General features: G+C 33.9%; 1 protein-coding gene across 2 annotated transcripts; it reads right to left on the bottom strand.

Moving 5' to 3' along the window:
- Window positions 1–8,044: 8,044 nt before the first annotated feature.
- Window positions 8,045–14,587, bottom strand: LOC109815174 (TORTIFOLIA1-like protein 3). Of its 2 annotated transcripts, none has more exons than XM_020379816.3 (5): window positions 13,651–14,587; window positions 13,254–13,362; window positions 12,428–12,981; window positions 11,787–12,201; window positions 8,045–8,451 (listed from the first exon to the last, which is right to left on the bottom strand). In XM_020379816.3, the coding sequence occupies exons 1-4, from the start codon at window positions 14,440–14,442 to the stop codon at window positions 11,794–11,796; spliced, it is 1,863 nt and encodes a 620-aa protein (XP_020235405.1). In that variant the 5' UTR covers window positions 14,443–14,587; the 3' UTR covers window positions 8,045–8,451; window positions 11,787–11,793. The 2 variants fall into 2 exon arrangements, with proteins under 2 accessions (XP_020235405.1, XP_020235404.1); XM_020379815.3 differs by having other exon boundaries at window positions 8,045–8,448.
- Window positions 14,588–27,512: the final 12,925 nt, after the last annotated feature.

Genomic DNA, 27,512 nt, shown 5'->3' with positions numbered 1-27,512 from the left:
TCCAACGTTGGGCGTACGCCTTGAAGGATTCATCGTTCTTTTTACTCAAGGCTTGAAGATCAGACCTATCGGGTGTTAGGTCGATGTTGTATTTGTAGCGCTTGAGAAAGGCGTCGGCCAACTGCCTCCATGTACGTACTAGATTTCCGTCTAGCTGCATATACCAGTTGAGCGCGGTTTCAGCTAAGCTCTCTTGGAAACAGTGGATCAAGAGCTTTTCATTTGTGGCATATGCAGCCATCTTGCGACAGTACATGGTGAGATGACTTTTAGGGCAAGTCGATCCCACGTACTTTGGGAAATCTGGCACTTTAAATTTAGGAGGGAATTGAATGTCCCTCACTAAACACATGTCGGCGGCATCCTTAATGTCAAAGTCATGCCCCTCCATAGCCCTTAGCCGATCCTCGAGGGCATGGAATTGTTCCTTTGAGACCTCGGGCTCTTTTATTATAATTCCTGCCCCAAGGGGTACGGCGTTTGGAGGATCTTTTTCATGCTCTTCCTCCTCTCCCTCATGATGGGACCCATGATCACTATGATGAGAATCATGGATGTTGTGATGACGCATGAGCTCCATCATTTGCGCCATCTGCTCCTTAAGCTGTGAAAGCTCGGTTGTGAGCTTTTTGTTTTGCTCCTCCAATGCTTCCATTTTCTTGATTTTCCGTGCGCGCGTAAGGACAGAGAGATGACCAGCCACTTTCTAAAATGAATGTTTAGTTAGTTTATTTTATGGAATGAATACACTCTTTAACATGAACTTGATAAACCTCCATCTTTAAGGCGCTGCCTTTTTAAGACGGAAGTTTACCACCCTTCTTTATCTATGATTTCTCCCCAACGGAGAATCTCTATAGTCATGGGTCTCTTTCACTCATGTCAAGAGGTATTGGTGATCCTAAAATGTATGTTTTCATGAGGACGCATGATGTCTTATTGGTAATGATGTACATGCTCCTCACTTTTATTATATTTCCACACATGGTCTTTCCTCTCATGTCATGGTTTTTTATGTATGGGGATTATTTTTAGACCTTATCACGAGGTTATTAATGCACAAACAATTGCACATAAGCATTTTACACAAACAATTCACTCATCCGCGAACAGTCACGAGCGAATCACGAGGTAGGGGTCTCCTGCAGAAATGGTGCATATTCAAGGTAGGTTCTAACTGTTCTCACCAGTCCAAGGCCCCCAAGGTGCCCCCATTATAGGGACCCAATTCCTCTCGTCGTAGGTCGATGGAAAGTTCCAACGCACCGTCGGACTCAAGTTCATGGTTATCACCTTGAGTGATGTTTTCCGACAACGGTCTACGGGCACCTATAGACCCATTCGACAACCGGCCGTACTAACATCCACTCCCTATGGTTAATCACTCATGCCCCCGGGTGTAGAGGGAACTGTTGTGTGCAAAGGTTTGTGTGCAATTTATATTTCAAACAATTGCGGAATTTTAAAAATACAACAGTTATTAAAGCCAAATAGATAAACATGTTATCATACAAGTGAGGGGTAATGAAGTAATTTTAACTATTATTTGTTAAAAATAATCTGTCACTAAATGGGACTGACTCTCGAGGCTTCCCCAGTGGAGTCGCCATCTGTCGCCACCGGCCCGAAACGGGCTTTCGGCATTCGCGAAGGATGGTTGGACTCGTTTATTTATTTAAAAATGTGGATTGCTAGAATGACTTATTCTCAAACTGAGACCTCGTCAAACGAGCAATTTTATTAAAAGTCTCACTAATCCATATTAATCCCAAGCGGGACCCTCCATGGATTAGTGGTTTTCGCAAAAGGAGGGTTCGTGGAGTCGCCACCAATGTTTTACTCAAAACATTGGAAAAAGGGATAAGGCAATTGATTTTATAAATCAACTTTGGCCATTACAACCAGAGTTGGGTAAGGGAGTCGGTTACGCGTGGGGAAGGTGTTAGCACCCCACAGCGCCCCTTTCGGGTTCCCTATGACAGATTATTTTTAACAGAACAGTATAAAATTACTAAATTACCCTTATTTATTCTAAACAATTATGAATTGACTATCTACATGATGACAGTTTAAATATGCACACAGAAAGCAGTAAAAGGAAGGATTTAAGAAGAAACCTCTTGAAGCGTGCTTTTATATATATTGAGTAAGACTGGGAAGCTTTTTGGCGTTCCCTCGCTCTACAAGCTCGCTCGCTCCTTCCTAAAAACTTTTGACTATGGAAATCCGGAGGATTTCCCTTCGACTAGGTTCGAATCTCCAAGCTAAGTGCTCGGAATTCCGGAACTTCGTCGGATCGACTCCCAGAGAGATTTCTAGGGCAGAACACTGCTCAAAAACCCCAGAATACTCAAGGAGGGAGTCAAAACTGAGTAAAAAAGTGTGGTAGGACGTCCAAATGACGTCATATTTATAGGGAATAGGCGCAATACGGCCTACAGGGCCAATACGGCCGTATTGAAATTTTTGAACTTCAATACGGTCGTATTGGGGTTCAATACGGTCGTATTGAAAGTCAGAAATTTCAATACGCCCGTATTGAGTTCGCAGCGGTCGTATTGAAGTGTCAATACGGTCGTACTGACTTCAGTATGGCCGTATTGAAGCTTCAATACGGCCGTATTGAGTTCAGTACGGCCGTATTGGGCTTTTTCCCTCCACTTCTTTATTTTGAGCTATTCTAAGACCTCTGGACCTACAGAGAACCCTCCTAGGGCCTTCGAGGAGTCCTTCTGGCTGATTATCCTTCAGTCTTCGAGAGTCTTCAAGCTTTATTTCCGACCCGGACAATTTTAGGGGTCTACAACGGGTACTAGACTTTTCTAGTTTAAGTGATAAAATATGAGAAATCACATTATATTGTGGATTGATATTCAAATTTGATGTTGACCTAGTAAGCCAAAAAGGCCAATCTATTAATTTTTGTTTCTTGGGGTCAAGACACTTAAATTGCTCACCTATGTTGTAAGAAATCTCTTAATTGAATTGTGTGATAATGCATTGTGCTATTGTGTTGTAATATTGTTGTGTTGTTTAGTTGTTGTGATGTTTGTGACACCCTTACTACCTCAACACATACTGTAACTTTACAAATAAATGTTTAAATTTCGATAAAAGGGTTCACATGAGAAACTTCAAAAATCGTTCTTCAATAACCACAATAATAAAGATTTAAAAAATGAAACACAAGAGTTTACAAATTATTTTCAAAATGATATTTACAATTCCAAATTCATATAAAAATTTCGTCCTAAAAGTCCTCTGCCCCGATGTCACAATATCAGAGCATACCCCTAATTTAACTGTTGACATTCTAGATGCCACTCGCAGCCGGATCCTCCTCACCTAAAACATCCATAAAATTATACGGTGAGAAAAGAAAACATCTATATGTAAAGTACATACAAACACACAACATATCATCTTATTATAACTCGATACTTAACAAAATATTCATAAACATTTCAATGTATCATAACTTTATCAATCGTGCATCATCATCACGTCACAATTCGCAATCACAACAATCATCACAAATCTTGCAATCAACCCTATGCCAAGGTCACGCCTATAGCATCTCTTGCCCAAGGTCGTGCCACCCCCGACACAAGTATTAATTGCCTCAATCACATCACAATCAATCCATGGGTACGCTCGTCCTTTACCCAAGGTTCATATCATCCCTGGTCATTAGTGCGAGGGACCACAATCACATCACAATCAATCCATCACAATCCACATAAATCTTACGATTAACAATATCATTTCCACATCCATAATTCAAGCCAATCTTACAATTAACACTATGCCAAGACCTCGCCACATCTGACACAAGTGATACAGGTTAATTGCCTCACTCAACCCACACCATACCAGGGTTCGTATCATCCCCGATCATTTAGGAGTACGATCGTCCCTGAAGCATCACCTACCCAGGGTTCGTATCATCCCTGATCATCCAGGAGTACGCTCGTCCCTGAAGCATGAGTGTGAGGAACCACAATCACATTACAATCCATACAATCTCTTGCAATTAACCCTATGTCAAGGCTGCCATAATCGACATAAGTGGTGTGTGTTAACTGTCTTACTCATCCCACACCATGCTAGGGTCACGCCCTCCTTGTAGCACCACTTACCCAGGGGCCGTGTCATCCCTAGTCATTAGTGTGAGGAAACACATCGCAATCACATTCTTATTCATGTCCATACAACATCTCATCTCATATCACGATTTCATATCACATACACAATTTCATATCACATACTCAACAGATAAGTCTAACAAAATAAGCGTTTACACATCCCTCATGCAATTCACCATGAATACTCATTATAACAATAATATAACAATAATATAACAATAATATAAAACTCAATTAATTCCCCAGTTTAATACAATATTAAATCAATAGAATTACCAATTTAATATAACATTCATAAATGTAATAATAATCAATGGAATTATCAACATAAACAATAAAACCCTTAATTATTCCAAAACCTAGCTCACAGACACTTTTCTACAGTTTCGTTCTCCCTCTCAGATCATCATTCTTACAAATTAAATATGTATTTCTAATCCTCAACACATACAGAATCTAATGGGGTCATTAATTCCTCAAACAGAAATAATCTAATTTTTCCCAAAACCTAACTTACAGGCACTTTTCTATAATTTCGTTCTCTCTTCCAGAGCATCATTTTTACAAACAAATCATATATTCGTAGTCCTAAATATATACAGAATCACATAAGATAATTAATTCTCCAAACAGAAATAATTATAAAATTACTCATAACCCTAAGGGTTCTTCCTCTACCCAGTTCCCTCATGTAACTCTACATATAAATAATTCCCCTTTTCCCCCGTACCTGGATAAACAACAGTTGAAACTACAACAGGGATCTCTTGGTCTCCTCCTCTAAGTGCCCCATGGTCTTCAGAGAAAAGAAGAGGGGAAGAAGAAAGAATAGAAGAGAATAGGAAGAGAGAATGAGAGATGTAAGAAAATGAGAGGTAAAGCCTCCTATTTATAGGAATCTGCCTCAGTTAACCCGGAACGACCCGTTCTAAAAGTGGAACGGCCGTTCTGGACCCTCCAGAACCAAGCAAAAATCTCAACTGGAACGGCCCGTTCTCAATCCCAGCAGAATGGCTCGTTCTACTTTCAGAACGGCCCGTTCTCCAAACCAGAACGGCCCGTTCTCCAACCGGAACGGCCCGTTCTCAACTACATTTTTTAGGAAATTTCTTTATTCCGGAACAGCCCGTTTCACTTTCGAAACGGCCCGTTCCAGGCAACGAATTGGGCCCACGGCCCAGTGAAAATTTGGGTTGTTACAATGTTGGGTGTTGATAAGTTGTGTTGTTTATATAATAAGTTGCAAATGATGATGAGTTGTAAATCTAAGTTATATGTTGATTATGTGCAACTACACTCGGCATTTGGCCATAGTTGTTTTGAAATAATAATCAATGTCTTTTAAGTTGTTGTGTTGTTCATAGTTGGTTGTTGTAGTGTTGGTGTGATGAAGTTGTTGTTGTAGTTGTATCTTACTTTTATATTATGTGTTATTTTATTGTGTATAAGCTTACCTTTGCATTTTCTTTATTATTGGACTGTGAAGGTCATATTATTATGGGAGCAGGGTAGAATTAAGTTGGAGGGCAAGCTGAATTTTTCAACTACCATGTTGAAGATGGTGGTTTTGTGTTGGTGGTCGTTCTGACATAGCTTGTATAGTAGTTGCTTGACGAACAACTTAAGGTTTATGTTTACAATTTTGGATTATTGTGTGTGTGTCTATCTATCTATTTATCTCTGTGTGTGTGTGTATATATATATATATATATATATATTATTGCATGTATATCCAGGAATTTTTTGCATGGTAATCCTAGGTAATTAGATTTATATTTTTCGTTGTTTAGTTGTTAAGTTGTAAAGTGTAAGAACCTATCGGGTCGTTATAATATCAAGCTTAAGTTATAAAAGATATAATTGAAGTGTGTAAGAGTTGGTCCAAGAAAGGATGAGGCGTATAAGAAAAAACTTGAAACGGGAACTTCATAAGTTTCAAAACTCAAATTTTCTAGAGAGAAGGTCTTTAGGATTCCAAGTTGTTGTTTGATTTTATAATCGTCCTTGGAACTATAGATCCTCCCCAGATTGAAGTATCTTGAAACCAAAAGAACGTTGTAGAGTTGAGATCCTAAGAATCAAAGTCGTGAGAGCTTTGGTTAGGAGTTGTAAAGAAAGTTTCTCTTTTACCTCAATTCTTCTTGTAGTAGCTCAACTGAGGTAAAGGGAACTTAATTTCAGCTTATACATATTGTATAAAGGTAGGTGTTGTTATATGTAGATGAATCATTAATTGAATTGTTGAGATTTATGATATTCATGTGTTAAGTTTTGAAGGGTTTAGGCAAAAATCTTGATATGTTAATTTTGGCACCCAAACCTTGTTACATGTTTTGGTTTTTGTTGCTAGATATGATGAATACATGTTGTTGTCATGCTTTTTGATGATTTATATGTTGAAGATAAGGTCTAAAAATGTCTTGTTCATTAAATTTGCAAAACATTTTTCCTCAATGAGTTAGTTGTCGTCGAGTAGGTCTTCATTGGTTGAAGTCTCAGGTGCTAAGATTTTAGATTTTGGCTTAGCAATGAGATCTCACTTAATGAATGCATTTCATGTGATAATTTTCCAAACAAATCTCTAGTAGTATTAGTGTTGTATAAGAAGACAAAATTATAATTTACTCCATGAGTACTCCACATGAAATATTTTATTATCATTACCATTTTTGAAAGACACTTATATAAATATTTCACATAGAAACATGTAACTTTTTCAATCGTAATTGAATAAAAAAAAATTATGATATGAAAAATGTTAGTTTGACTATTTTTTTATTTTTTATTTACATAATAAATGTCCTACATTAGTTAGAAAAAAGAAAAAAAATAAAAAGGTAATCGTGAATCACGTCATGACTTATAAAAATTAAAATAAATAAATAAATAAAAGTTGTGGTTTATTGAACCTCGAAATTTTAATAATAAAATAAACGAGGAAGGCCTCGAATTAAATATAAATTTTTTAACAAAAGTTGTAGTCATCTTTACGACTTTAGTAAAAAGAAATTAATAATTAAAGTCTTACAACAATTTATGATATATATTTATTTTATTATTTTTATTTTAAAACCATTATTTTATATTTAAATAATAAGTCTTGTCACGACTTTACTTTAGCAGTCACGACTTTCACGATTTTAGAAAATATTTCAAATTTCTAAATAAGATTATCCTTAATGACTAAAAGAAAAACACTAAAGTTAACATCAGATGAATTAGAATAAATTATTACCAAAAAAAAAACGAATACATCGAGTTTCTTACACATTGCACATAAATTAGGAAATAATGAAGAAAAAGAAAAACTGTTTGATCAAACAAATCATTACAACTTTTTCTATCCAACTTTAGTTAACACTACTAATCAATACATAAATTTCATAATATTAAATCTCCAAATAATAATTTACACACAACAGAAAAATAAACTCTTAAATTACTTGAACTACTAACTAATTTCCTATCCAATAGTTATCCATTCCAAATCAAGGTCCAAATTGATAATATCTCTAGGGCAAAACCAAACAATAAAATGTGCTCAACGTGTATTTGTGTGTAAGAATTTCATGTGGCCCTCTCAACTCAACTCGTTTATTACGGCCGGGTAGGGATGTTTGTTTGTTTGTTTTTTTTTTTTTTTTGCAGTCAAATTTTTAAGTGCAATCACTAAAATATCATTCTTGTAGCATTCTTTTCAGAAAATTAAAAAGAAAATCAAAACAAAAATGAAGTCATTTCTGTGTGTATGTGTTTCAAATTAATTTTAGTTAAAATTAATTTCAATGCAGAATAAATCATGTTTAAATATTTTTATCGTAAATTTCTAGTAGTTAACAAGTAATCATCAGCATGTCCTGCATTTATAGCCAGATATGACGTGCTTTTTCACATCCGGGTTGAAACTTCAAGTGGTAACTTTTGCATCTTCATTTGACGTGATTTCTTTGCTTTCAAACGAATTTCCAAACACAAAATGTAAGCAGCCTGTTGCATTGTTCCTCCTATGTACAAATACACCCTCTACTGAAAATAGTAGTAATATTTAGCCCTAAACTCACTCCAATACGTTCTTTACCTACAATTATCGTAGCATACCAAATAAAATTCTGAACATGACGAAGAACATATGATTATAGCCAGCTTCTCCTTCTCCAAAGAGAGTCGAATACTATTGGGTATCCTCCGAATATACGATGTTTCCTGGCATAAAAAATATATATTCTGATACATCGTTGTCACACTTCTCTGGAGGAGGGATTTTTCCACCAATAGGTTGATAATCAGAAGATCAAACTTACATCTGCTAGAAAGTAAGAAGAGAAAGAGGTAGGGAGGCACAACGCAAATAGCATTAGATAGTAGAACAGAGTAACTAGAACACGATGAATAAAGCAAACGGGTTGCATTTTTTTTTCTTCTTTCGGTAAATTCAAGAATTGCAAGTTGATGGGTTCAACCATAATTACCTGATTTAGATATTGTTATTGAAAGTTTCATATTTATGATTATAAGTAGAATAACATATTATAGTTATTAAAATATCTGATGATGTGTAAGAGAATTGAGAGATTTGTTTTGCAACCTAATAAATATATAATTGCAATTATGTGAATCCAAAAAAAAAAAAGTTTTTTTGGACATTATTAAAATTAAAATTAAATTTATAAAACATTGTCATCATAAAACATTTCTTACGACGTATTAAAAAAAATATACCAAAAAACCACTTATTGTCTATAAATAAGAATAGTATTAATCTCATTCCTTTTCTAAAATCATCTACAGAAAAAGATTTTCATCTTTTTCATCAAGTAACAACGCTTCTATGTTTCTATATTATAGATATTTCTATATTTCATAAGTAACAATAATGATTTTCATAATTTTTTTAAGGCTAGAATACTTCGTAGATCCGTATCAGTAAAATATCTAATAGTATCGATATCAAATATGAATAAAGAATAAGTGAAGCAAATTAAAGTATTGTGCATCATACTTAATATCAAAGGTGTAAAGATGGTTAACTAGTCAAGCAAATTATTATGCGCTATTCTTGTATTGAATTATTTTAGGCATTACTCGTGAGAAGGCGAGAGAGATTGTCTTATAAGAGATCCAAAGCTATGCCTTCACAAAGTTTTGACAAGAAAACTAGAAGAGAGTTGTGGGATGGAGGGAATTTATTGTGTCACTTGCAAATGTCGTGTGATGCTTTTCCTTAATTAATAGTAAGCACGTGAATATAAAGATATGAATTATGATATTTCCCAACACCTAGCCATTGCGAGGGCCTAATAAATGGGGGTATAGATTGCTAAACCTACTTTTTGAACAGGCTCTGTCCGTGAAAGGAATAAAATCCCCCCTTGAATAGTATTAATCTGACGTTTAGTGATGAAGCCTCCATCATCGTGTACCCAACTTAGTTTCAGCATTCCTTACAGCTCTATAGAGATGGACATATAGTTATGGTTTCCTCTAAATTTGGCATGTAACTTCTAAAGGTAGAAACAAAACAAGTCAAGCAAATTCTTGTGTAATACCCAGATAAGGAAATTGTCTAAAGCATGAGAGTTAGTGTTAGGAAAACAATTCAAATTTTCAATTTTAAATATCTAAGATATTGTTCCCGTATAAAAAAAAATATTATTTGTCTTTAGATATTATTTAGAATTAAAAATATTGTATTTATTTTAAGAATTTGTTTTCTCTTTTAAGATTAGAATGTTAGGTCAACAATAGAAGCCATTGAGATGAGAAAAATCACTTGACTTGTGGATAGAGTCACTACTTTAAATGAGAGAGCAGGGCATATAAAGGAAGGTTTGCTAAGTTTTGTTAGAAAACTTGTGTTGAGTGTTTTAAAGTTTCATCCACAAAACTTGTGAAGAAGAGATTTTCAAGTTTCACTCATAAAACTGGTAAGGAGAGATTTTAAAGTTTCTTTCACGAACCTTGAAAGGGAGAATCTTTAGAAACATATATGTAAATATATTTTGAGATAAAGAACATTCTTGTGAATATAAGGATGAAGGACCAAACCACAATAAGTAAATTCATAGTAGTCAATAGCGGCCGGAGCGGCCTCACCCCGTAATCTCGCTGCTGTCGCGTGGCGGATTTGTGTAGCGGCCGGAGCGGCCGCGTCGGAGGCGGAGCGAAGCGGCACAAATCGCGGAATCGCGGGCGCGATTTCGACTTACCCTTCATTAAGGGTAAGTCAGTCTTTTCAATGGGGCTTTTTTTGCCCTAAGTCTCCCTTTCCCTCTGGCGATCGTGCGTGCAGCTCCGACGAACTCCGGCTCCGACGCACCTCCGTCGCCGACGCGCCTTCAGCTCCGACGCACCTCCAATTCCGACGCGCCTCCCGGTCCGACGCGCCTCCAGCTCCGACGTGGCCGCAAGCTCCGACGCGCCTCGCTTAGTTCGTCTTCTCCTTCGAGTATTCTCTCCTTTATGTACATTGCAACATAATTTGTTTTTTAATTTTTTATTAAATTATTATTTTTTTTTAATTTCTGATTAAATTTAATTCAACAAATTTTATTTTTAAATTCTGATTAAATTTAATTCAACAAATTTTATTTTTAGTTTCTGATTAAATTTAATTCAGCAAATTTTATTTTTAATTTCTAATTAAATTTAATTCAGTAAATTTTATTTTTAATTTCTGATTAAATTTAATTCAGCTGATTTTATTTTTAATTTCTGATTAAATTTAATTCAGAAAATTTTATTTTTAATTTCAGAAAATTGTATTTTTAATTTTTGATTAAATTTAATTTATCAGATTTGTTTTCTGATTAAATATAATTCAACAATTTTTTAAAATTTCTTTTCTACTTTATTTTGGAAACATTTTATATTATGTATTGTTTGAGTACTATGAACTTTTAATTATTAAAAAGGTTTAATGTATGAATTTAGAGTTATTTTTTTGTTTTTTTAGCTTTTATATATATATTATTAATTATTTAATATATATAAATTAATATTAAAATAGCGGTTATCCCGCTCCGCGTCATCCCGCTATCCCAGTTTTAGGGTCGACTGCTCCGCGCCGCTATCCGGGATTGACTACTATGAGTAAATTTTATGCGATCTTTCTTTAATTTTATGGCATTTTGTGTGTACCTCGTCACTGTTGCGTGTAAAAGAGAAAGAGTTTTTTTTGTTTTCAATAGTGGTATTAGAGCTCATACTTCGTGCAATTTGGTGACTTGTCACTTGATTATTGAAAATTGATATACAACAATTCCAATACTCGCAAAATGGGGACAAAATATTGTAGAGCAAAAATATTATTGAACATGATTGTGAAGATCAAGATCAAGTTTGCCTCAGATTAAAGGGCTAGACCTTCACAAGGTTTTGAGATGTAATCACGTGATGATTGTGCATCGAGGAAATTGAAAGTTCTCTGCAAACATTGACTTGTAGTTTTAATGGTAAATTTGACTTCTCATCCAAGGACGAGTTAGGCCAAACCATGTTAAACTTTATGGATGATTTGTGTAATGCCTTTACTTATTAGAATTTATGCAAGCATGTGAACAAGGGATGTGGCATTCCCCAACACCCATAAGGTCATAGTTCCTACTAAATGCGGGTTATAAAATGCTGAATTAATAAGAGAACCTGTTTTTCAAGCTTGCTCTGATCTTGCAGAGCCTGAAATCTCCTTTGAATTAATTTTAATCTCTGCCAGAGGATTAGTGATGAAACTTCCATCACCATGGACCCCAAATCTGTGGCTATGATGAAAGCTTTCACCATTCCTATTAGCCCTGTACTGACTCAAAGCTAGTGATGGAGTATCACCAGATCTTGTGAATCGGTAGGATGAATGGTGGCCCTGTGTTTTTTTCCAGAATTTGGAGCTTAAAAATTCAGCACCAGGTAGCAAGCAACATGTATTCTTAGGAGCATCAGATTTAGTTATCCTTCCACTTGATATAGCCAAATCATAAGAAATCTCATCCAATGCCAACTCGAGGCCATGCACACGAGTCTCTAAGGAACGCATTCCATTTTCAGAGCTCCCCATGAATTTCTGTAAGAATATGGTGGACATTGTTAGACATGGTCATCTTTCGTGAGTTGGCACACAGGCTACATATAAGTACACATATAAGAAAGGAGAAATTTAAACACAGCATGGATATTAACCAGTATGCATTCTTTCCAAAAAAAAAAAAAAAAATCACAAACATAAGTTGATCTAAACAGATTGAAAAACTTTGTCTGAGGTAAAGTGTTCTTAAGCATATGGAACAAACCTGTAGAAGATCAAGCAGACCTGACTGCTGCTTCTCAATTTGAACTAACTGTGCTCGAATCAAAGATAATTCCTCGCTCTCTTTGTCATTCCTAGGGAGATCCTTAGTTACATTACAGACAGGACCTGAGTCTTCACTTTCTTCAGAGCAAGGAACCACACGAGATCCAGCTTTGGACCCACCAAACTTATGCATTTTGTCATCAGAATTTTTATCGAATAGAGCCCGTTTTGTTTCCGACTTAAAAAATCTGCTTTTATCCTTTTTGCTTTTCTCCAAAACATCTTCATCCCTCCGCTGAGGTTCACCACGATAAGGAACATTTGACACAGCAACTCGAACATCCCAATGGTTATGGTTCAGTTTCTGCAAAACACCTGAACTCGCCCGATTGCCACTTAATGCACTCATCCTTTTAGCATTCCTAGCAACAGATCTATCTGGTGGAGTTGATCCGCTAACCGGGCTCGATTTCTTCCTCAATTTACTCATTACAGAGCCAGGACTACATGAATTTTGAGAGACAGGAGGATACCGCCCATCACTAGCAATCTCTGAATCATAAAAGACAGCCCAAAACCACAAAACACATTATAAAAACAATCTATAACCACAAAAAGAAGGAAAAAAAAATCAAGATAAAAATCTTAGATAAAACAACCCTACATCGACCACACAACCTTTATTTACCCCGATCTCCTTTTCAAAACACAACGCGATTAGAATTTCCTATTTCAATTTGCAGAAAGTGATCTGACCCTTGTCAATCACAGTGGCAACAAATCCAAGCAAAAAACTAGATATAAATAAAACGATAAATCAATACCCTTAGAAGAAGACAGCGATTGAGGAGGTGGAGATATTTCATCCGAAACATCAGGAATCTGCTTCCACGCCTCCAACATCTGAATCATAACCTCCCGAACCAACTTTACCTACAAATAAACATAACATAAACTCAATTTACTTCCAAACACCGTTCCAGAACAATAATTGCATCCACAATAATTGCAACCGCAATTGCTTGCAATTTTAGTAATCTAACACAAACACGACTTCAAGTTAAAATCTCCACAAATATGTCATTTGCTTAAGGCAATTCTGTACGAATCAGATAGTTAAGACGGAAGTTAAAATCTCCACAAATATCTTCTGCGAAGGAAATTCTGTTCGAATAAGATAGAATTAAGAAAACTTGAAAAACCGTAAAACCTCGTAAACACCTTATCAAATCGCCGATCCTCGAAAACTTTCAAACATCCATCCTTGAACTCCGGCAAGAGGTCCCTCTCCGCAACCGCGAGTTTCTTCAACGCCTCCGCCGCGCCCTTCCTGGTGGCCCAGTCCTCGCTGCTCAGCGCCTCCACAAGGCAGGGAACCAAATTCCTCAGCGCGGCGCGGCTCGCGGCGCCGCCGGCCTCGACGACGCTCCCGACGAGCGCCAGCAGCGCCGGCTTGGCCCTAAACACCTTGCTCTTGAGAAGCTTCTCGAACCTCGGGAGCAGCCTGGCGAGCCTGGGCGCGTCCGGATCCGGAGCCGCGGCGATCGCGGCGGCGAGGCAGAGCGCGGCGGCGGCCTGCGAGCTCGGCTCCTGCTCCGTGAAGAGCGCCTCGGCGAGCGGCTTGAGGAAGGAGGAGAACGGCTGCCTGGTGACGCGCGCCGACAGTGCGGCGACGGAGTCGGCGCACGCAGCTCGCACCGAGGAGTCCGGGTCGCGGAGGCGGCGCACGAGGTTGGCGAGGATTTTGGAGAGGAAGGGCGAGAGCGCGTTGGCGTGCGCGTGGGAGAGCGTGGCGACGAGGTGCACGCATTGCTTCCGCACCGGCGTTTTGTCGGAAGCGTCGGTGGAGTGGATGCATGAGAGGAACACCGGAACGGAGTGCGGGTGCAGGGTTCGCGCGATGGAGTCGAGTTCCGTTGCGGCTGCGGCGTGCGTGTCGCGGTCCGAGAGCTTGGTGAGGCACGTGAGTACCCTCTGCTTTGTGTTCTGCGTTTGGGCTGTGGTGGGAGGCATTGTCGTTTAAGCCTGCAACGACGGAGCTGCTTTTAGTTCCCACCGCATTGCCCGTGGTGACTCTGAGCGGTTGGTTTCGCGCTATGGTCCTGCATTGTGCATTCAATGCGACAACGCGTTCTTGCCCTTTTAACTGTCACGCTGGGAAATGGGAATGAGAACGGCGTGTCGTTTGTTTCTTCTGTTGGTGCAGGTAAAACGACACACGATTTGGCGTTTTTGTTTTTGTTTTTTTCACAAGAAAACTACCACTACCATTGCTCTGCTTACTGCTTAGGCTTTTGACCCCCGCAGATTGAAGGGTTATTTAAGATAAATATGAATGGGAGTAAATTTCCTCGGGACCATGGAAGTAATGGCACCACTGGTACTCATGCACTATTACCTCATGGTTATGGGAGCAATGTCCGCTGGATTTCTTCTTGCATAGCCACGTCCAGAGAAATATTGTGCCAAAAGTAGATTATTAATAAAATGTTTCAATATATTTTTATTCTTTTAAATTTAATGTAAATTTATTTTAAGTTTTTTAAATATAAAATTGATGTTTTTAATTCTTGTCATTTTAAAAAATTTTATTTTAATTTTTATATTTAAATTTTATTAAAAATATATGTTAAATATTATCACATAAAATTTATCTACTAATATTTTTATTAATAAAATATTACATTAAATTATGTTTATTCTACATAATTTTTTAAACTTATCATTTTTAAATATATTATTAATAATTTGAGAGATTAAAGCACAATTTTTAAAAATTTCAGAGATAAAACGAAGAACTAAAAATAATTTTATCAGATCAAAAACATTTTAAACTTTAGTACAAATACGTTGATCGGGTTGAGAATATATAGTTGAACACGATTTTATGTTAGACACAAAGAATTATTGAAACTGAATTTTTATTTTTTAATAAATTCTTTTTTATTCTCATGATTCAAATTCAAACTCTTGATCTTATATCAGTAAAAAAAATAAAAATATTATAAAGAAATTAACATTAAGAATTAAAAAGATAAAAAAATATAATTATAAAAATTAAAAATATATATTTTTAAATTATAAAGATTAAAAGATAAAATAAATAAAATTATTAAAAAAAAGTATTTTAACCTAATGTATTTAGAAGAATCAATAATCTATTATTTTTTTCAAACTTCATTGGTAGTTGAGACAAGTAGTACCTTTAAAATTGATTTCATATTTAAATTGAGAATCAAACTTGCCTTAAGTTGAGACAAGTAGTAGTACCTTAAATTGAAATTTGCTTGATTACAAAACCTTAATTAAAGGATCTGAGCGTAGTACTACTCGAACAAATAATTGTCTTTCAAATTTTATTAAATTTACACTAATTTTCTTGTTTATAAAATTTAAAAATCATTTCACATCTCAATGTTATCGTAAACTCCTAAATATTTTAATAAAAATAACAATTTAAGAATTTTAAGTAAATCAACAAAAGAAAATCAAATTCACTTAATATGAAAAATACAAAAGCTTAATTAATTTTAAAAAAAAATTGAAAGACCAAAATTGTATAAAATTACCATTAAATTTAATAAATAATATTATCTTTAGATTTTAAAAATGATAAATAATAAAAAATAAAATAACATATAAAAATGAAAACAATATACTTATAGAGCAGAAATGTTGGTAAGAGTTTCATATTGAATATAATAAAATAAAATAAAATAAAATAAAATAAAAAAAACTTGATATGATACTCAGTTACCAACAGTGGTGCAGCTTGATCAAAAAGTTTGGAGGGGCCAAAATATTTTTTTAATATAATCTTTTTATTTATGATTTTAAATATTTAATAATAGGTTAAATACTTTTTTTGATCCTTACAATATTTTTTTGTTTCAATTTAGTTTTATTTTAATTTTAGGTCTCAATTTGGTCCCCAATAATTTAAATCGTTCCAATTTGGGACTTCCGTCTAAATAATTTAAACGGAGTTAACTGGTTGCCACGTGGATGCCACGTAGATGGATCCAAAAATACTTGAATACACCTCGAACCAGAACGGCCCGTTCTGGTTACACTATTGGTGTGTAAAATTTGCACCTAGAACGGGCCGTTCCAAGTCCAAAATTAACACACCAACAGTGTAACCAGAACGGGCCGTTCTGGTCCAGAATTTCGTGCGAAAATAACTAAAATACAAAACATTTCAAACACTAGATTTAGTAATATTGTTAATGAGGATTAATAACTTCAATTGCTAAACATTTGGGCTATACAGTATATCATTAACGATGATGCAGTGTATCACTAAGGACAATGGTAACAAGTTTTATTTCATTGTTAGTCAAACTGGAGTAAACCACTTACTACCAAATTGACACTATACAGTCAAGGATAAAACGAAACAGTGTTTTTCCTTGAAGTCATTGACGATGTACCCCAACAATAACAACCTGTTCTTGAGGAGGTACCCCTAAACCCTGAATTTTATTTTCAATTTTTGAAATACATTGCGGCATTTTAGTCAAGATTTTGAACTGGATAAATTCAAATCTAAAAAATATTTTGGAAGGTCTTATCTTATTTGATTTTTTTTTTAGTTTTATTCATAAATGAATATTAATTTATTGTATTTTTTATTTATTATATATTTATTAATATAGATATAATATAAAAAAATACAATAAAAAACATGGCGTTCTGGAACGGGGCGTTCTGAATTCAGAACGGCCCGTTCTAAAAGCAGAACGGCCCGTTCTGGTTTCGGAACGAGCCGTTCTAGTTTCAGGTTTTTTCCAGAATTTTGGTGTCCACGTGCGCATCCACGTGGCATCCACGTAGATGCCACGTAGCCAACAGTTAACTCCGTCTAAATCATTTGGACGGAAGTTCCAAATTGCACTAATTTAAGTTATCGGGAACCAAATTGAGACAAAAAATTAAAGTGGGACTAAATTGAAACAAAAAAACATTGTAAGGGACCAAAAGATGTATTTAACCTTAATAATATTATTTAAATATTAACTATTTCTTAATTAAGTAATTGTATGATATTATTTTTTTCTACTTTATTGATATACTTACCAAATAATTTGTTTTACAACCTTCATATTTTTGTCTTTTACTAAATTAAAAAGAGAGAATTTATTTATAAATTAATCTTGTTAAAATTTAGAAGTCACGTTAAGTTGTAATTTTCAAAACAAAATTTGTTTAAAAATCAGTAGAAAATGTAAAAATTTCAATAGTTTCTTCAATAAATGTAAGGAAATGATCATATTTTTGTCAAAATCATAACACAATTTAAGAAAATAATTTGTAAGCAAAATCAAAAAATTCATTAAAAAAATAATTTAACACGTAAAATCAGAAGAAAATAATATTGCAAGTTTAAATTATATTGATAACAAGAAACTTTCCTATATATATATATTAAGAATATAAAAATCACAAATAAATGAATTTAAAGAATGTAGAAAAAAAATAGTATAAAATATCAATTAATTAATGAATAATTCATGTATGAAAAGTATTATTAATATTAAAAATTTGTTATAAGTAATGATGTTATAAAAAAAAAAAGCAAAAACTTATTTACTATAAAAAAATTCAAAATTTATAATAATAATAATAATAATAATAAAGAAAATAACTGGAAATTAATTTTAATTAAAGTATTGTCCTATATTTATTTAATGGCTAAAATTATTAATAATTAATAATAAAATTTAAACTATTATAAAATAATTTACTACAAATTAAAATTTAAATACTTTTTAATTATATATTTAAAAATTAAAAAACGGAAAAGTTTGAGGGACCATTGGCCTCCTTTGATCCTTCCTTAAATTCTTTGTCATTGATTATAAAGTTCTTTCACTTAATAAATTAGTATTTTATATTAAATTTGTAACGATCTGCCATGATCTTTATATTTAGTGGAATCGCACTACTACTAGTAAACTAAGAGATATATTAAAATTGGATAACTCATACATACAGAGTACATAAAATATAATAATAACTAAGTTTTCTAAAAATAAATTATAACATTATATATACAGTCATCCCAAAATAACATCACTCTATTGTCGGTCAAGCACACACAAAACAGTTACCCAACACGGTAACTCTAACACGAGGACAAAACTCCCCGTCTCGCAGCGGTCACCTCAACTCCAAGCTAGCCCTGACCTGCTCCCATACAAGTATGATCATTGCAGTCCATCCACATGGAAACAGAAGGGTAAGTTAGAGTTCAAAAATCAATCATACAAGTATATAACAAAATCTATACTACACATTCATCCAATCAAGTTCCAAAGGAACTTTCATCTCAATCAATCATCAATTCATCAAACATGAAGTCACACCACACACTTCATCATAACATCAATCATGCAATAACATGCAACTCATGACAGATATCAATGCATATCAATCATCTAATGCGTCGTCACGCATACACCTAGGAGATCTCCCTAACAGTAAAGCAGTGTAAGTGACATCCCAATCCTACCGAAACCACCCCAACCGTTTTCACACCCAATGCGCTGCTCGGTCACAACTAAACAGGTTAAAAATCCTCACTCGGGTTTACTCGAATGATATCACTTACACAATTAGAAGTCCGAATCCACCGTCAGGTATATCACAGTTGGGTACAGGCTTAACACGACCTTGGCATGCATTACCAAGTCACTTGTGGAGTTCGTCCACCGACTATCTGCAAGGATCCACGCACCTTCCCAGTACTTGGTTAAGAGAATAACCCTCGATCTCATATTCCGTTCCAACACTAGCTAAGGACTTAGAGGAGACTCACCCAACCTAGTGGCCTACCTGAGCACCACTCTCACCCAAATTCAGTGGCTTACCTGAGCACCACTCTCATATATCAGTGGCCTATCCAAGCACCACTCTCAAGAGACTCTATGTGAGCTCTTCCAGTTTGAAAACATTTTTCCTTTCCTCAAGTCCTAGGCTAGACTCATGCCATAAGGCATCACATGCAATTATGCATCATACATCATACATGGTCTACCCACCATCATGATCAACAATCATACACATGTCATAAGGCATCACATACAATAATGCATCATACATCATACATGGTCTACCCACCATCATGATCAACAATCATACACATGCCATAAGGCATCACATGCAATAATGCATCATACATCATACATGGTCTACCCACTATCATGATCAATAATCATATTCATATGAACATATACACATGCCATATCATATTTAAACATTCATATATATATCATTACCAAGCATACATATGAATCACACCTCACCATACATCATATATCATACATACATGATCTAAAACTTCAACTTTAAACATGCATGAGTATCAATTTCGATCCAAAAACATCAAACCCACTCACGCCTAGCGCAACCAAATCACGCCCGGCCTAACATCCAACCCGAGAGCGAGAGCCCTAAGCTCTTCCACACCCGACGTGCTCAACCTGAACCCGGCCTAATCCTAGTCAGAGAGTTCAAAAACTCATCCAAACCAACAAATCCAACCACATGCAAACACAAAAACACAATGCACAGGCTCCATACAACACAAAACAAACTCAAAATCAACATGCACCCATCCGATGCATCAAAATCACCAAAAACTCCATTTTTCCCAAAACCTCGAAAAATGAGCGAATTCTTCGATCCAGCCATGGATCATCGACTAAACTCACATGCAACTAAAGGACAAACATTCTAGTTTTCCTCAGCTGAAAATTGGCTTAGAATAGCCAAGAACAGAGAAGAAGTAGAATTTCCTTCTGAAGCTCAACCCGGTACTTCAATCCTCCAAAAACAAGCTTCCTAGTCCATAGTCCTTCTCTATAAAACTTTTCTCTAAAACCTTTCTCTAAGTTCCATTTTTCTCTTCTCCTCAACTGCACGCATGTGGCCTATTTATAGAAGTCTGGAGTGGCCAGAATGGCCTGTTTTGAATTTGTAACAACCCTTTTTTGGACTCAAACGTCATGTGTAAAATTCACATGCAGAACAGTCCGTTCTCAAATCAGAACGGCCCGTTCTAGGGTTGCATTTAACCCATAACGACTCTGTTTGGAACAGTCCGTTCCCAACTAGGATGTATAGGCCTATTTAGTAGTTTGGAATGACCCGTTCTAGTTTGGGAACGACCCGTTCTAGGCTACTAAATTACTCTTGTTTTAGTACTTTAGAATGGCCCCGTTCCAATTTTGGAATGCCCTATTCCAATCTACTAACTATGTTACAAAAAAATTTTAGGTACTTAAGTCCATTACAATTGATGTTTTAGTTAAAAACTATTAGTCTATATCGAGAAAAATTTAAATCTCACATCAACTAGAGATAAGATAGTTAAAAGTCTACAAGTGGAGAGTAACCTCACCTTACAAGCTAGTCTTGTAGGGTTGAATTGGACTCAAATTCACTACTCTAAGATGGTATCAGAATTATCTTAGATCATTATAAAAGATCTAGATCATTATAAAAGATCTAGATCATTAAAAATGGTCACCTACCATTTATCTATGTACCAAATCTAATAGTATTGAACGTAAAGGGGTGTTGAAAAAAATTCAAATCTCACATCGATTTAAGCTCAAATTCACTATTCTAAGATGATATCAAAGCTATCACCTTACAAGCCGATTGAGTTATGATCAAATCTATTATTTTAAAATATTATATTATAATGTTAAGAATATTACTTTTAAAAAATAATTAGTATAATACTTAAACTATTAGACTACCCATTTAATTAACAAGAATTTAGAATTAACTCATTAATAGTGGGTAATGGATGTGGATGAAATTTAGGTATAAGATTGTTATTAAGGTGTCACGTGGTGAGCCTAGGGCGTTGTCATGCAAAAGTTACTATGTTATGTTCACACTCAAAGTGCCAAGAGTTTAACTACACACACCCTCGTGTCGTCTCATTGCTTTTCTCATGACTCAGCGCTGTGTTGTCGGCACCAACACAAGTATTAATTGATTCTAGTCTTCAAACGGGTTTTCCGCATCATGCTAACTAATAATTTCTCAAACTTAATAGTATTACACTATTACAATTTAAATTTATAAATGATAATTATGGATCCAGTATATAAGTAGCGTTAATGGGTCAACAAGCGTATCTTTTGTCTTTGAATGCTTTGTCTTGGATGAAAACGTGCAACTTAACCAATTTCAACTAATGAATTGCAATTTTATTCATGAGAACTAAAAAGTTAATTTATATTCCGTTAATAATTAAAGGGAAAGCTGTTTATCAGAATCCTATGTCGTAGACTTCTTTTTCCCGGAAAGTATACGCTACTTTTGTTACCGAATTATTATGAACAATAGCAAGTGTTGTCAGTAATTAAAACTAGTATACATATTTATCAATATTACAATCATACATGAGATTTGGATGTAGCTCCATGACAAAGAAGAAATTAAAACTAAGATAGGGTTATTAATTACAACTAAGATCTTAGTTCTAATAGTATATCAATTGTGAATTAATAAATATTCCTCAACTATAATTAAGATGAACATTATGGTAATTGGGTACATTATTGTTGTCTTAGGTGAGTGAGGTTTAGCATTGGTTAGGACCCGTATCCTTTATTTATTTGCATAAACATTGTTATTAATAGTCAAATTAATTAGCTTTAACTATATATGTTTTGTACTTGAGCAACATAGAGTTATGAAAGTGCTAATATGATTCAATGTTGAACCTACTATACTCATAGTGGGTCTCAACCTCCACACCAACCTTTCTTCTTTAAACATACAAAATAGTTGTAAAGGGCATCCATGGATGGAAAAAGCAGGCCTAGCTCTGAAAAAGACAATCCCAGTATTTTTGTTAGTTGGAACTATCATTCATATCAAATAAATAAATGTGAATATTGATCAGTGTGGCATGCATATGCAAATGCAATTCATTACCTTTTTAACGAGGGGAGAGAAAAGAAGTTGATAATAAAAAAAAAAAATAGAGAAAAGCATGCACACTGTGATCTTTACCTATTATGCATTGGATCGCAAATTGCTTGAGTTGGTACAGTGTCAGTGTGACAAATTGAAAGGTGAAATGGCATTTTAATTTGGTCCCAATGGGGATTTACAACTGTCGGTTGGACCGAAAGGGACAACTATGGTTTGAATCATCATCATTAATTTGCTTTTGCTTAGTAAATCATCAAATCTACTCTTTACTGTCTCCTATATAAGTAAAAAAGTAAATGGACAAATTTATGTTAATTTAAAATTGTTTTTTTTTTTCCAAGTCTTGAACATATAAAAATTGTTAATTAATAAAATTATTTTAATACTAGATTATTTGATTATAGCAATTTCATTTTAAAAAAATTCATAAATTACCTTTTATTTTATTTTGGTACCTTTTATTTTCTATTACAAGAGAGAAAAATATTATTTTATGTATATTAAAAGAATTAATTATCTACATTAAATTTTATTAATCTAACTATTCTTTTTAAATTGTCATTATTATAAATGTAAAAAAAATTATGCAAAAGATCATATATTAAAGTAAGAATGTTTTAATAAAAGAAAGAGTCATTAAATAGGATGATAAAAAATAGTTAAGATTTGTTTATATTTAAATATATATATATATATTTACTTATATCATTAGAAATCAGTTAAAGTATTAATAATAGGAATATGAAAGAATTAGAAGAAATAATTTTTTGATTAAATAAGATATTTTGAAGATGAATCCCTCATGTTAAATACGATGAAATTAGTTTAGATAAATACTCATAAAATTTTATTTTATTTTATTTTATTGAACTCAACAGGGAATAATTAACATCATTTTATATTGTCATCATTTAGAAAAATAAATATTTTTTTCTTACACTACACTGAAACTTAGTATTAATTTAATGAATAATATTTTAAAAAAGATATCATCAAATGTAATGAAATTATTTAAAATTTACTTATATTTAATACTAATAATATGATAAATTTTTTTATTTGTATTGGGAACCAATTTAAAATACCCAACATAACTTAATTATCCAAATAACTTATTAAGTTGGTGAAGAAATTAAATTTATTCCCATGCTAGTTTGAATTTGATTATGAGATGACCAAACAAGTAGCAAAATGCATTTTACACGGATTATTCAACTGAAACACGCTAAGGCCTATTATTAGTTAATAAAAGTGAACCAAAATTGAAAAGGAAACAAGGTACTACCGACGCGACCACCGAATGTACAACAACTAATGGTTATGGCGTAAAAACCCAGTTTCATAATCATTAAGATTCGCTTAAGATTTTTTGTTTTATTTTATTTCCTTACCCGAAAACTATGTTGTACCATGTGATGGACTCGCGTGTCTAACTTTCAAATGAAAGAACGTATATGAAGTTTTGAACTGATAAGGCTGTCCAGAACCAAGATTTAGGTAGCAATCTTTGGTCAGCTGATAAACTTGATGATGATTGGAGTCACGATCATTCACATAGAATTGAAGGAAAAGGACTACAATTCTCCAATTTTGAATGGGTATAGCCTGATCTTGTGATAGACTATGGCTAAGGTCAAAGAATCCAAGAGATGATACATTGAAAGAACCAAGAGGAATGAGATGATGGACTATGGGCCAAGAGCCCAATCTCTAGAGCTATGGTCACCTTGAAGACCAGTGGACACCTTGAAGACCAGTGTGTTTTCCAAGTCCAAGGTACTCTTCAAATTGGACCACTCTATCATGAAGAGAAGGTATAGTTCTAATTGTAAATATCTTGTACATAGTTTTTTCTTGTATAGGCTTATTTTTGCCTTTGTATTTGTAAGACACTTTAGTTTCTTTATTAGTCATTGTATATTGATTTTAGGGTGGGTTACTTGGAGAGTTTGACTCCATTTAACCTCCTTTGTTGATACACTCATTTTCTATTTTTTCAGTAGGAAAAGAGGGGTGACATTTAGCAATACTTGAGGGTGTGACTAATAATTGGGCCAGAATTGGACTTAGGCAAAATTTTACATATTGGACTCATTTTACTCCTAATTTTTCATAAATTTGATTTAGCTAGGTTTCATCATCATTGGATGAACCTAACTAAACCAAATCAAACATTTTTGAAATTAATTCAAGGAGCCAAAAGAGACCAAATCCACCCACCTTGCCTAGTCTCCTTTCTTTGACTGAATTGTTTCTCTAACTTTCAAGGAGATGAGAAGCTTGTGCTACAAGCTTCTCCTTAGCTTGCTTCCCAAGCAAGCTAAGTGAGAAGCTTGCTCCACAAGTTTCTAAACTCACCTAGAAGGTCAACTAACCTTACCATGGTTCCTAGTGAGCCATGGTTAAGGTTAGCTTGCTCCTTAAGCTACCTACCTCTATATATTTGTAATTTCTACTCTTGTAATCACTTTTGACATTTATGAGACTTAGAATTCAGAAATTCTCTCTCATTTCAAGAGTCCAATTTCGTGGAGAATCTCCTTCTCCTAGAAGCTTCACAAAGGAACTTCTCCTTTGTGCTTGGTTCCTCAAGTTTCTCTCCTTCAAGAGAAACCGAACCACCTTGGGAAACATCTTCAAGCTTTTAAAGCTTGAACTCATCCAAATCTTCCATTGAAGTGAAGAACCTCAAGAGAAGAAAGAACTTAGCATAATTCAACTTGAAGAACATCAATCTTTTCCAAGTAGTTCCATTATCTTGCATAGTTATATGTTAACAATCTTTTACCTCTTTTTTTTAACTTAAAATGCAATTTACTTCTTCTATTCTAAAATTTTGTTTTTTCTAACCTTTTAGACAGATTAAGAAACATTTAATTTAAATATATTTGGATTGAATTATCTCAGGTTATTAATTTATACAATATTTTTAACTATTTCATTCATATTCATGTAAAACATAATTTTCACTCATAATAACATTAATGTGTTGATTACTTAACTATACATAAGGATATAGTTTAAAAAAACATAAAAATGCATTAAAACCTTAAAAAGAACCAAAGTTTTGAAACAAACTAGAAAGTTAGGAGAACCAAAGTTTTAAAACAAAACAAATTTTGACCGATCTTATATTTCATTTAACATTCATCGTAGATTAATGATAACAATATAATAATGTTAGTGACAAGTTTTGTGTCCGTCTACTTCAAAATTTAACTCAATAACTTTTTTTATTCTTGTTATTTAAAGTATATTGAAAGATAATATGAAAAAAATGATAAAATATAGTATAAGAAAAAGATATTTTCAATTGACTTTCATAAATAACATGCTAGTAAACTAATTTACTTATAGAGTATTTGATTGTTGAGAAAGTATATGAGTTTGTCTGATTCTGCAAAAGTGAGAAACTTAAAAACAAAAGGATGTTGGTGTTGTCTTGATGAAGGAGTGAGTTATTGAAGATAAGTTGCGCAGGGAACTCATCCACCGCGTCTTGGGATTGTGGCTAACATGAAACAATACGCTGCCGAATGAGGATGAGATCAGAATTGTTTTCATTTGCAATGGATACCAATATCTCATGTCTATACGTGTCTCCCATCTCATGTCCACACATTACTATGGATGATCTCCTCAAATATATGTATGAGATTAATTCATTTTAAAAATATGTAGAAATAAGTTTTCACTCTTTTAACAATATTTTCTTTATACACAAGGTCAAGAATGAAATCTCACACAACATGTATATGTTGGACTATAATTACAAAGGAAGTTTTATATTATTAAAATTAGAAAATAATTATGAATTTATAAGATGAAGTTTTTAAGGGGATGATAATAAAAATAAATTTATAAGGATTTAAGTTTAAAATAAACAATATTATACTAATGTGAAAATATGTGTGAATCCTTGATTAATTAAAAGTGATATTTGAGTTAATGATTTGATTATGTGACCAATTCATATGAGTATTGAACAATAGAGATAATGGATCCATGTTTGGAGATCTTTTATATTGAAAGTTTTCTTGACAATGTAAAAGTCAAATGACGTGTCCCATTAATATAAGCTAACGAAAATATTTATTGGTGGTGATGATTACGCTAGTTATGAGGGTCATTTTAGAATACTCATATATGGAAAAAGACTTTCACAAAAGAGGAAGTTAAATCATCATCCTTTGTTTGAGGAGAAGATTGTTATGATATAAATAAAGTCTCATCGAATCAATACGAAGATGTGTGAATTTCGGTGCACAATATTCTTAGCCTAATTTAATACTCTTTCTATTTTAAAACTTTATTTCTTTTAACTTTAAAAAGCATTTCAAAATTTTAACTTTGAATGGATAAACATTTAGAGGTAAAACCAAAATTATAAATTTTATAAAATTGAAGGAATAAAATTGTATAATTAAAAATTAAGAATTAAAATTTTGTATAAGATATTATAAGAAAAACTAAAAGTAGAATTTACATATATCTTTATATTTTATCTAAGAATACATATGATTCTATTTACTATTGTTTTTTTTGTGTACAGATCTAACTAGGGTGATAATATGCATTGATTAGGTCATGTACTTGGAGAATCATAGGAAATCGTTGCCAAAATTTTCTTAAATAAAGACTAAAAGACAATAATCTATAGAGAATTTGATAATCTTTTATAGGATAACACTCCCACATCCAATGTAGGATAAAGTTGGCACACATTAAGCATGTAGCCTAACACCGTGAATTAAGGATGAATGCTATAAACTTTTGCATTTTTGTCATATATTTTCTATCAGGTTGTCGTGTATCGTAGTTGGATATATACTAGACGCACAAATGACAAACATATAAGTGAGTTTTTTTAGGTTCGTTCCTGGAGTATCCACCGCCGACAGCAGTGACTAATCTCCTCGCTACGTTGGAGGCACCTCAAAGGGTGGGATAGCTGGCCCCAAGATTTAACGCGGCAGCATACACAAGGCAGGATTCGAACCCCTGACCTTGCTTAAGCGTGGATCAACCCTTACCGCTGAACCACCCGCTTGGGGTTATATAAGTGAGTTTGATAGAAATTTATCATGATCCCACGATTTTAAAGATTATTTACAAGGGATGAA

Source organism: Cajanus cajan, chromosome 6, assembly GCF_000230855.2.
Source record: "Cajanus cajan strain Asha chromosome 6, NIPB_CcT2T_4, whole genome shotgun sequence".
Taxonomy (NCBI): domain Eukaryota; kingdom Viridiplantae; phylum Streptophyta; class Magnoliopsida; order Fabales; family Fabaceae; genus Cajanus; species Cajanus cajan.
This window is presented reverse-complemented; position numbering and strand designations above follow the sequence as displayed.